We start from the raw sequence: 12540 nt of genomic DNA, 5'->3' as shown, positions 1-12540 counted from the left end.
CAGTTTCTTTGTAGCGCTTGATGGTTTTTGCGACTGCACTTGGGGACACTTTCAAAGTTTTCCCAATTCTTCGGACTGACTGACCTTCATTTCTTAAAGTAATGATGGCCACTCGTTTTTCTTTACTTAGCTGCTTTTTTCTTGCCATAATACCAATTCTAACAGTCTATTCAGTATGACTATCAGCTGTGTATCCACCTGACTTCTGCACAATACAACTGATGGTCCCAACCCCATTTATAAGGCAAAAATTCCCACTTATTAAACCTGACAGGGCACACCTGTGAAGTGAAAACCCTTTCAGGTGACTACCTCTTGAAGCTCATCAAGAGAATGCAGAGTGTGTCCATAGCAGTAATCAGAGCAAAAGGTGGCTACTTTGAAGAACCTAGAATATAAGGCGTGTTTTCAGTTGTTTTACACTTTTTTGTTAAGTACATATTTCCACATGTGTTAGTTCATAGTTTTGATGCCTTCAGTGTGAATCTACAATGTCAATAGTCATGAAAATAAAGAAAACTCTTTGAATGAGAAGGTGTGTCCAAACTTTTGGTCTGTACTGTGTGTGTGTGTGTGTATATATATATATATATACACATATACATATATATATATATATATATATATATATATATATATATATATATATATATAAAACGAATAGTTATGTACATTCTATGACTGAGTTACAGCAATTTCTTATCGTCATGTCAGTTTTCAGTCAGTAGGGAAGTCCTAAGAAGTAAAGCCCATTTGTCCTACAGTACATGAATGCAACAAGCGGCTTTGTCTCTCAGTGGGAAATCACCAGAAATGTCACAAAACAAAAAGAAACAAACTTCGCAGCAGAGTCAGCAATGTCCCATTTCATTACAATTAAAATACATACTGTGATAATCAGGTTCTGACGCTGAACTTTTAAGCATCTGCAGCCTCCTGAGCCCTGTGAAAACTTTAATAACAGTTTAATTTCCTTTGAAAACAACAACTGTACTTATGTTGAAGTTATCTTATGTGAAAGCCTGGTGAAATAGGATTTTTTAAAATTTTTTTAATGTGTTACAGCCCACAGCTCTGAGAGCCTGGACCCAGCCTCCAGTTAATGTGAGTTAGAGTTTCCTCTTTGGGATACTCCCCACATCCTGACGTCAGCTGGATGTGTGAGTTTTCCTCCCCATCCCAGCCTCAAACAGAGGCATTCACATCTCTGCTCCACAGCAGCACTTTGAGGTAAGTCGCGCAGAAAACACTGAAACCTCTTGAAAACCTTTACGATCGCTCTAAAGAAGAACGTTTGTGTCCCTGGAGCTTTACTCTGTGAACGTCAGGGAGCCCAGCCTGCTGCACATATTCTCATATCCCATTACAGAGCTCCATAGCATGTGCATTCCTCTGTTATGTAATGGAAGCATTCTGGCAAATCTGCACAGATGGGAAACTGTGAACTGCTTTTGATGCTGGACTGACCACTGACGGAGCCTTCATGTTTACCGCCAGCTTAAACTGTGAGCCACCGGATTGAGATTAAGGGTGTTTTTAACTGGGCAAACTTCAGCCCTGATCCATAAAATTGCTGGACCTCCGGGTTTGTGAGGTGACTCAAGCAGAGAGTCACGTCTTTACACGGTGACACGGTGCCGGATCCGATTTGGGGGTCGGATGATCTCTCCAGAAGGTTTTCATTTCTGAGGCGTGAGCAGTTTGTTGTCCCGTTGTCGTCCAAATCCGTGTACTGAGAAAGTGATCACAACTTTAACAGCTAGAATCGTAATCTCTACTTTAAGGTGCTATATTTCAATGCTTTGCTCTTCTCTATCATAACTTTATTATCCACGTTGTACCTTTATTGTCAGAAATCAATGTGTTGGGTCTTTTTTTTTTTACAACAGGAAATACCTAAGATTTCTGTCATGTCTGGGTTGTACTTAGGGAGCAGTGTCGAGTCACTTTAACAACTTTGGTCACTATTTGAGGAAATCTATTAAAAATGAAGCTGTTGGCAGCTTTTGTTTTACTAAATCCCGCATTAACCATTTCCATTGAAATATCACTCTTCAGACTGCTAAAGATATTTAAATACTTTTAAGCGTAAAACACCTTGATGTGCCGTTTGTACGTGATAAAATCTGGTGGAAAGCATTACACTGACAGAAATCCTTAATATTTCAACTTTTCTTGCTTTAAAAGTCCTTAAGTCTGATATATTTCTCGCTAGATTTCTATTAAAGATCCCCTGTCCTACTAAAAAATGTGAGCTATTTACAACAAAACAAACATTAAATGTGACTAATAAGAAGCAGTGGGACACGTGCAATCGTTCTATGTGTCCAGTACTTTATTTATTATATCTTAACCTGCAGATGAAGGGATAACTTTTGAATCATGGGAACCAGAGATAAGGTTTTTATCTTCTGCTATCGTCTCTGTCATCAAATTTAGGTAATCCTAACGTGCATTATGTTGCCGCTGTCGGTGAATCTAATGACGAGCCGAGCTTTCCAGCAGCTGCGTTGCTTTTTCTTATATTCACAGTGTTTCTCGGAGGAGCTCCTCATAGCCCAGAAAACAAAATCCGATTTGATTTCCTTTGTTCCTCCTCCAGTTTGACACGTCTGATTTACTGGGAATCTGCTGGATTTAATCTCCTCTCAGATTCAATCCACTTTCCAGAGAAAAGTGACTCATATGAGGTCATGGTCTGTTTTTTGTTATTCTATGACTCTCCAACATAACTTAACCACAACTCACACATTGGCTAATGAAGAATAATGACTACAATATGTTTATTTGGTGGTATTAGCTCATTTGTTTTCACTGACTGGGGCTTTTTATTATTTTTTTTATTATGTTTATCTGCTTTTTTATGTATATATAGGTGAGCCATTAGTGGAGCTTTAAAGTGATTCACATTCTGTTAGACCCTCAAGCTTTATTCATCTGGCTTTTACCTGATTAACTATTAGACAGAAAAGTAAAGCCCACACACACAACTGTTGAAGTGGAAAACCTTCCAGACACGTCTGAGTGAATTTTTTCTTTTGTGAAAGTATTTTTATTTGACCAAACCTGTCATGAAAATCAAAGTGTCCCTTCACTTTGGGTTGTAGAATTCTGTTGTGCTGGATTAAAGCTAAGTAAAAAAAAACAAGGGGGAAAAGTTGAATTTACTGTGAATGGTAATTATTGTTTGTTTAACGTAACCTTGGGCCGAAGGAAGAATGCAGTGGTCAACTGTGTCCGGCCTTTAAACTGTGGCAGAAAGTCGTGTCCCGCTCTCATACGACTGCCAAGCGAGAGGAATCTACCCAGACATTTCGAAACGGTGTTTTCCCTGGAATCTCAGCGCAATCTGCCCAGTTCTAATTTTCTAAATGTGCACGTTTGTGGGCTAAAACAATGTACTGCCAAACAATGTATCCCAAACTTTAGTCCGGGAGGAATACACCCATTGCAGACTCACTCTGTGTGTGTGTGTGTGTGTGTGTGTGTGTGTGTGTGTGTGTGTGTGTGTGTGTGTGTGTGTGTGTGTGTGTGTGTGAGAGAGAGAGAGAGAGAGAGAGAGAGAGAGAGAGAGAGTCCTGATCCAAACCAGCTGTCGGTATGTCCACATCCTCTCTCTTAATGCCTGTGTATGAAAACACTTAATGGATGATAAATACACAGGGGAGTGAGACCTCGGAGGGCATCTTACTCCACTATTGAATTTCAAAGCTCATCTGCATGAGGGTCGACCTGCACCATTCATTTTCCTCATTCCAACATTTTGTTTTGGTGTAAACAGCCGATGGACCACAGTGTCAGGACTATAATCCAATACGGAGGTAATTTCATTACCGACCGTGCACTGACTGTTCAACAACCCGCAGAAGGCTCACGCCCAGTCTCTGGGGTTATCCAAAGGTTGTTATTCTGATCAATAACTGAAATAGAAATTAGCCGAGATGTGGCTGGTACAACAGATACAGTTACATAACGACACACCAGGAATGCTGAGGGCAGCTGTGGAAGAATTCAGAGGAACTACACTAATTTTACATTCCACAGTCTGGCTGCGAGTGTTGGCGGAGTTCTCCGCCTGTTATGTATGGCTGTTGTGTTGAATCTGATATTCTGTAGAGATCACTGGTCTCTACAGTCCAGTCTGCCCTTTATTTGGTAATTGCAGAGGTCTTTATTGTGTCTCTGAATGGTGCATTATTACATAAACTACACCATTTTATAATAGCTCCATTGTCTTGTTACCTATTCCTCCTTCTGCTTCTTTATGTGACTCAATACACCACCTCATGGTGCAAATCTGTATTGCAGCACTAAAGATTTTAAGGTTGACATGCCAACAGTACATCTTCAAAGTTTCTTTGACGTAACGTCTAGATGAGTTGTGGCTCATTTGACTAAAACATTGAACATTTCTGCTGATCATTTCTGTTATTTAGGGTAAAAGCTTGAAATATTTCTAGTCATGGAAGGGCAACGTGCTGCAGCTTAGAATCTCTTCAAATAAAGTTAATAGAAGAAACAAGGACATATGTTTCAGGCCCCGTTTACACGGCAACGAATACGAGTGTATCCGCAAAACTTTCTTCACTTTTGGGGGGGGGTGGGGTCTGTTTACACAACACCGGTGTGCGGGTCCACTGTATCCACAAAGTTTTTATCAGTCGTTTAACAGTTGAGACTCACCCCTGATAGCATCTGATTTGTCATCGGTCCATACGGATGTCGGGTTCTGCTGATTTCTGTCACGTTTACGGCGAATTATTCTCTGCACACTGTGGTTTCATCACATAAACAAGCAACAGCGCCCTCCAGTGGCCCGGCTTAGGTATTGTCATGTGAAACTTGTAAATGGGGCCTCAGTCTTTTTTGAACATTTACATTTTTGTTTTATTATCATAACTTTCGTTTTAACTTTTGGTACTTTTATTTATACAGCTCTTACTGTGAAAGGCTTGCTACTGCTCAAAGCACACCCCAGACACACGATAAAGTCTGTAAAAAAACTATAGTAGGGAATAAATTACCATTCTGGCTACAAAAATATTGAAGGTTTGAATATCGATGAAGTGAGAGTAAACTCGCATAAATACAATAACTCCAATCTTCAAGTATTTTCAATATTTGTCAAGTTTACTACTTAGTCTTTCATGTTGGGGTCTTACAAAAACATTATTTTCATTTTACTCAAAAACACAACTTGAAACTCACAAGAAAGTAGTTTTTTGAAACTTCAGGTAAAATACCAGTAAAACTGTTGCTTAGAAAGAACAAGCTCGTGGAGGTAAACATCTCTTAGAATGATAAATACTAACGCCATATTCGAATACTTCACTTAACTAGCATCTCGGTGTTGAAACTAACTGCAACGAGCATAACAAGTCAAAGTCTGTCAGTGGAAGAGACACGACGTGGCTCATTTTTAGATAAGAAAGAGGAATGTGGGCAATGAAAACATTAATTCTGGCTGCTGTACTAGTTGATTTACTGACGAAGTACTGATAAATGAACTGATGAATTACCAATGATGTCATCCTAAAAAAAGCCAACGACAACACTTTTTAAAACCCACTTTATGATTATACAAGTAAAAAGTCATGATTGCAAATTTCACTAAATGAAGTTTTAGAACTCGTTATGCAGGCTGGACTTGGACTGATGCATCATATGCTCACAGATCTTTTCACAAACATTTGCACACGTAGTCAAGTTTACAGTCACCATTTAATCTGAATGCATGTTTTTGGGCAATGGAAGGAAACTGGAGAAGCCCCACATACACAGAGGGAGAACGGGCAAACTCCAAACTCTAAAACTCGACCAGATTAAAGAGTGCTGACCACGACACCACCGTGGTCTGAGCTCATGAAGACTCCGGGTCGCAGCGTCCCATGAAGAGCCGAAGGGGCTGATATACAAACCAGGATGTTTACAAGCTTATCGTACAAACTGCTGACAAACGTCAGCTTAAGTCGCTGCCAAATAAAAGCTGCTGAAAGGAGCAAACCCCGAGTTCGGACAGTCTGGAGGGGGAAAAAAAAGGTCATTTTTAAAAACACTTTTGTCTTTTCAGCTGTGAAAACATTTGCTACTATTTCCACATTTCAATTTTCTCTTCTTCTCCCTTTTCATCTCTGCATGATCCTTCTTGCCTTTCACATCAAAACGGGCAGAATTCTGCCTATTTTGGCTGAAATGACCTCTTTGCTCAGCAGCTTTGATTCAGCCTTCAGTCTCTGCAGCATTACTTAGAAAAGATGTTTGCACTTTGGATATTTCTGTGTAAAGAAATGATCCTACTTGTCGCTTTTCACGCATAATAGATATTTCAATAATTTGCACGATAATAGACTACATATTTTTTATCCACAGCAGAAATACCATAGATACTATGATCGTCCTATATAATTTGCTAAAGTATATCGAGCAGGACCTTCACTTGCAATGATTTACTCTAAATTACTAGTTTGCATTTGCGTCTAATATGTAGAAGTTGAGAGTCAGAAAACCACCATGTAATCACAACTGATGTGGCGTTGCTTCAATTGTGTTTAATTACAAAGAAAAGTATTGTTGATGGAAAACAAAATGCAATTGAAATTGACCTGTAATTTAGATTTTCACAATTTAATTAAGCCTGAATAGTGAAAATAATGTAAAACCTGTTTCCCATGAAATATCAACTGAAAAACACAACGATTGATTTCAATGAATGAAACAAGTTGAAACTGCAAAAAAACCACCATCATGTTTAACCATTTGCTTGTATTGAGACACACAACACATGTAAAATGTAAATATAAACAGAACTTATTATCTGTTTAAAAAAAAAACAACTTGTTGGCCACAAAAATCTAAATGATCTAAAAGTCTGAATCTTAACATTTTGGATGTAGTCAATAGAAGCTTGAATCTAAAAGTTGATGACATGCATAAATTGTACGGGGAACGCTGGACGGCGCCATCATCACGTGCCTCAGTTGCGATGACGTAGCGCGACGGCGCATGGGCGCTGAGATTCCGTTTCACCAGATCTGATAAGAGCACATTTTAGAAACAATCACCGAGTCGCTGGCTGTGTAGAGACCTTACCGTTTTCATTTGATCAAAAGCAGACGGTGTTTCTAAACTAACTTATCCACGTCATTCACTTTATGTTTCAAACAATAATGTTAAAAAAGCTAAGTCCATTATTTTTGATTTCATCTGAAGGAATAAGACACATTATATTAAAAGATCTCAACTGGTTGATGATTTTAAAAATGGTGGCATCAACGCTTTAGACTTTGAGTTCTTAGTCGGTACTATTAAAAATAAATGGTTAAAAACATATTTTTCACATCCTGACTCTATGTGGCTCCATATACCAAGATCTCTTTAGAATAAAATTGTAGGGCTTGAATTTCTTTTAAAATGTGATTTTGAAGTCAACAAGATTCCAATCAAGTTGTCTAACTTTTACAAAGAGATTTTACTTTTTTGGAAAATTATATTTTCTTACATTTTTTCACCTCACAACTCAGCTCATATGGAATAACAGGCTGGGCACAATAAATAGAAAATCGATATTCAAGGAAAAATGGCATGAGAAGGAATATATACTTTGTGACCGATTGGCTTGATGACATAGGACATTTCATTGATTTCCAAACCTTTATCAATAAGTATAAATGAAATTGTTCCTTGTCAGAATTTACCTTTTTTTTTTTCTTTTGCAATTTTAGGTCTTGTATGTTCATCTAGTATGTCAAAACGAATAAATAATTGTAGAATGAAATAGGTGAGGTTGTGCAAAAAAAAAAAAAAAAGATACCAAACACTGGAGTTTTAGCAGCTTCAAACAGTAAAATATGAGGTAAAATCAAGTATAGTCAAAACGGTGACTTGATACAATCGTCTATATATTGTATTGAATTTGTAAACATGCTCTTGTCTCCAAACATGAAAGAAATCCAAAAATATTCATTCTTTTTTTTTTTCCCAGTGTGTTCTTCCAGTGTGTCAAAATGAATAAATAATTGTAGAATCGTTTAGGTGAGGTTGTGCTGAACAAAGTGACATGGAATATTCAAGATAAACACTTTAAATAGTGAAATATGAACGTAAAAGCAACGGCAGTGAAAACAGTCAAATTGAGCTCGAGAGCCCAAAGGCTTTAAATTAAGTCTGAGAAAAAGATTAAAGCGATACATTCAAAAGTACAAATCCTGATCTAGAATTAAGGGTTAAACTTTCACAACATTACTTTTTTTTACTTTTTTTACAGTAAATCGAGTGAATATACACAGTTAAGTCTTTTTGTTAGTAGAGTTTATGTCTCTCTCTGTAAGGCCTGCATATTGTGAGTGCATACTGTATGTCCATGTGGATGTAATTCGATGGACTTGAGCACGATGACAAGTGTTTATCACAAATGAAATCAAGATATTAGACGATCAGATCCTAGATGAGAACAGTTGCACACAGAGGACGTGGGAACGTATTCGCGAGGAGACCCAAAGCATATGAAACAGTCACTAATGAGGTTCACAGTATATGGAGGAGTGATGGTGATCAGTGTTTCTTTATCATAAACCTATTTTCAAAAAGGTTTGGAAGATGTTTAAAACTGTATCTCAGGGTGCAAAATGAATAAAAACCTGAATATTGAACCTGAAAAGACTTTTGTTCAATGTGTGGATGCATGCACTTACAGTATTGTTAGTAGATGTTACTTCCCCAACTTGCTTAAACATGTTTATCTTTTCTGCAGGTGTTCACTCTCTCACTCGCACACACACACACACACACACACACACACACACACACACACACACACACACACACACACACACACACACACACACACACACACACACACACACACACACACACACACACACACACACACACACACATCCCCTCCACCTGAGGAGCATCTGCCAGCATGCGGCCTGCGTCTGCCCGCCTGCAGTGATGCCTGCCTTCAGCCCTCCGGCCTCACTCCTCTGTGTGCTGCTCTGCATGTCGGTGGCTGTGCAGCGCTGCGACCTGCACCTGGCTTATGTGACCCAGACCAACTTCTACCACTACTCCTGCAGCCAGGAGCCGCCGCCCTGCAGCACCATCTCCCTGTCGGACTGCAGATGCAAGGACATCCAGCTCTCCGCGCTGCACCGCCCCCAGTCGCACTCCTCTCCCGTCTTCAGGACGAAGCGTCTGACGGTCTGGTTCACGTCGCCGTCCAACACGGCTCGACTGCTCAACAACTCGGAGGTGAGGCACCTCACTCTGATCTACTGCGGCCCAGGAGGAGCCCGGGGGACGCCGTCGTCCACCCTGGAGGGACACTTTGCCGTGCAGCACCTGGAGAGGCTGACGGTGATCAACCTACCTCACAGGCCGCTTCATCCATGTCCAGAGGCAAATAAAGCCAGAAACACAGACTCAAACGTCAACCCCGAGAGAGAAAACGGCGTTTACTTAGACACAAACCGATTTAATAAAGACACAAATCTAGATTGGATTATGGACCTGAGGAAGGACACTTTGAATTTGTCTCCTTCTCAGATACAAGACATCTTCCTGGGCAGGGAGTTAGGGGCCGCGTATCACGAACAGGCCAGACTGGGGATCATCCACAGATCTGTGCTGGAGTGGGGCGCAGCGGTTAAAGCTTACACAGTCCAGACACACATAGACAGCGACGGCATCCTGCCTTTCCCTGATCTCCACCTGCTTAAACTACCAGAGACGTCTGTCATATACGTCAGCTTTGTGTACTGACTTATAAACTGCAGGATTCACAGAGAACGACTCAAGCTGTCTGTTGTTGGTGGGGTTTTGATTTGAATTGCATTTTATTTAAAGGTTATAATCATCACATTGTGTTAAAATGGGAGACAAAGAAATGTGTCTGTAAGTTGATTCTATATTTGAAACCATTCCTTTGTCCAGTTTGTTTTGTTCCAGAAAAGCTTTCGTCCAGCTCCCTTGAATAAGGATTTTGTGTTGTTTTTTTCTCCGGTCCATAGCTGTAATTACATTTTTTCCCAAGTGTCGTTAAACTTTGCACAGCTGTTTATCAGCATGTTGATATATTAGAAGAAAAAAAAAAACAACAACACTGCAAAGGTCCAAAATACAGGATAAAGTGTCCTTTGGTTTATATCTTGTTTTCTTCAACCAAAACATTCAGATCGGCTCACCAAATCCATGCTGGAAATGCAGCTGGTATTTCCCGGACTCGTACAACGTACCAGCCACTAGCGGAACAAATCAGAGCCGGGCCGGGGGCGGTGCACATGACCGGGCCCTTTAAACCCGAATAATAAAGCTCATCATAACATCATTTTTCAACATTCACATGCCCGCAACAGCAGGGCTTACAAGCTTCAGCACCACCAAGAGCAACTATGTCATTTTGAAGTCCATCAAACGGACATGAAGTATAACAAACCAAGAGAAAATCCAAAACCAAAAAAATGTAGTAGGCTACTACATCACTAAAGGTGTGTTTCCACCGCACAAAAAGTGCGGGAATGGACTGGTATGGTCCGGTACGGTTAGGGTTTCCACCGCAAGAATTTGGGAATTCCAGCAAAATACCGTTCCAAAGGTGGAGGCTTTTCCGCCACCCCTCCGTCGAGGTACTCAGGACGTTATTTACTACACGCCCTCAATATTTTAATATGTCGGCTGTATGAATCCTCTGTTGTTAACATATTCAGCTTTGCACTGGTTGGTTTTTTGTTTAGTTTTTTGCTCCGCAACTTTCATGTTGGTCCCGAAAGAGCAGACACGAGGCAGGACAGAGACCGGGACTCTGGAGCAGACGCTACGGCCGTAATCGATGCTCTACCGAGTCCACTCGTCGCCTCTCGTCGCGTTGCTGGCCGGTGCTCCATTGCGTGAAACGTCGCGTGCCGTACCCTGCCGTGCCGGGATGCCGGAGCTGGTCCGAGCCACGGTGTCTGTCCTGGTACCGCATTGGTGATCTCTACCTCCATGGGGATGTTGCAGCCGTCACAACCAGCGGCGCGACACTGGCACCGACTGGCCTTGTGACACTGGAGTACGTTCCGGTGTCACAAGGCCTGGGTGGCGTTCGCTCGCTCTGAACAAACACGGAAGTCGCAGCTGCATAGTTGGGGGTTAGAAAAAAACTGCATGATCTGAGCTCTACCGGGCCCGGGCCGGAGAGGCCCGCACTCCCCAGCAAGTTTATTTAACATTTATAGGGTTACAGAATTACTGATACTTTGATAGCATATGCATCAGGGTGCCCTCTCCCACCTGGCATTTCCAACATAAAGGGCTGTCCCTTAGTTTGACTTCAGATAGTTTTAAATGTGTCCAATCAACTCTATTTACAGTCTTCAATTGAATGAATCTGGTTTTCAGGTCTCTGGACATCTTTTTAAACTTTCTTAGCAGCCGGCTCCACTCCTCCTCCATAAATGCTTTGGACAGGTAAGATTCCTACACAACTTTGAGGGCAGAAGAATAGTTATCAGATCAGCAGGAGCATAGAGTGGTGGTGAGATTATTCCTGTCCCAACCAGAATACTTTGAGTATCTGTATCAGGATGTCTGCAGTGGGAGGTGTTGTGGAGCGTTTGAACGAGGAGATGTCTAATTTGCAGACAACGCCAGTACTGATGTTGAGGTAATCTAAACTGCTCCTTTAATTTACTGAAAGACGTGAGGCAGAGCACCTGATTCACATCGGGGGGCTTAATCGCCTCTCTGCCCATAAAGGAGGAGCTGACCGGACACAAGTGTGACAGGCGGGAGACACAAACAGGAGACCCTGAAAGAGGCTGTGTGTGGCTTTTGAGTTTGGTTTTTCATTTATTCAATAAAGGTATGGCAAACTCTGAATCTGTCTCCGTGCCTCTGTGGGTGGACCTGTGGGTGGCATGCACAACTGCCACAACATGATAGTTCCTCCATCATACAAATCACCTCATACCCTGATTCACCACAGTCTCCAGAAAACAGGTGAGTGTTGTTGGGATTAGCATTAAAATTACTGTAAGTAATAGATTATTGAATGTAATAAATCACTGGAAGTAATTCATAAAAAATTTCAATTATTAATGGAAGTAAACTGTCATTTACTCATTATCAACTCCTAAAGTAAATGAGTAATTACCTAGTTAATAAATGATTGCAAATAATTTATTTCTACTAATTTATTTATAAATTCAAACTTGGTGAAAGTGCCTTCCAACTAACCGCTCCTTGCTTCTCAACCCCGACCGCCGAGCGAGACACACGTCTCTGTGGCCTCGGGACGGAAAATAGAGCACAAAGTGGGTACCACAGAACCAAAACAAGGTTCAGCCTGCTGGGCGAGCAGGACACAGTTTGGACTACTTCTTCTCTTTTCCTTTTTCTGTTTTTTTGGATCGCTGGGACGCGAGCCTGCGTCCCCGCTCCCCCCAGCTGCACCGCTGTCTACTCCTGCAGGTGAAGCGCCAGGCCTCTGGAATTTGGAACGCCGAATTCAGACCTGGTACCGGTACCGCTGCCTCACAGAACCGCGTAGCCCCACGGACA

The 12540-nt window shown here is 41.2% G+C and overlaps 1 protein-coding gene across 1 annotated transcript; it reads left to right on the top strand.

Annotated features, from left to right (window-relative positions):
• Positions 1-1065: 1065 nt before the first annotated feature.
• LOC308121109 (uncharacterized protein) lies at positions 1066-11859 on the top strand. Its single transcript, XM_080482187.1, has 2 exons — positions 1066-1230; positions 8750-11859. Exon 2 carries the CDS (start codon positions 8953-8955, stop codon positions 9760-9762), a length of 810 nt encoding a protein of 269 aa, XP_080338313.1. The 5' UTR covers positions 1066-1230; positions 8750-8952; the 3' UTR covers positions 9763-11859.
• Positions 11860-12540: the final 681 nt, after the last annotated feature.

This window comes from Lipophrys pholis (genome assembly GCF_963383615.2).
Source record: "Lipophrys pholis genome assembly, chromosome: 15".
In the NCBI taxonomy this organism is placed as follows: Eukaryota; Metazoa; Chordata; class Actinopteri; order Blenniiformes; family Blenniidae; genus Lipophrys; species Lipophrys pholis.
The sequence above is the reverse complement of the archived record's forward strand: the minus strand, read 5'-3'. Positions and strand labels throughout refer to the sequence as shown.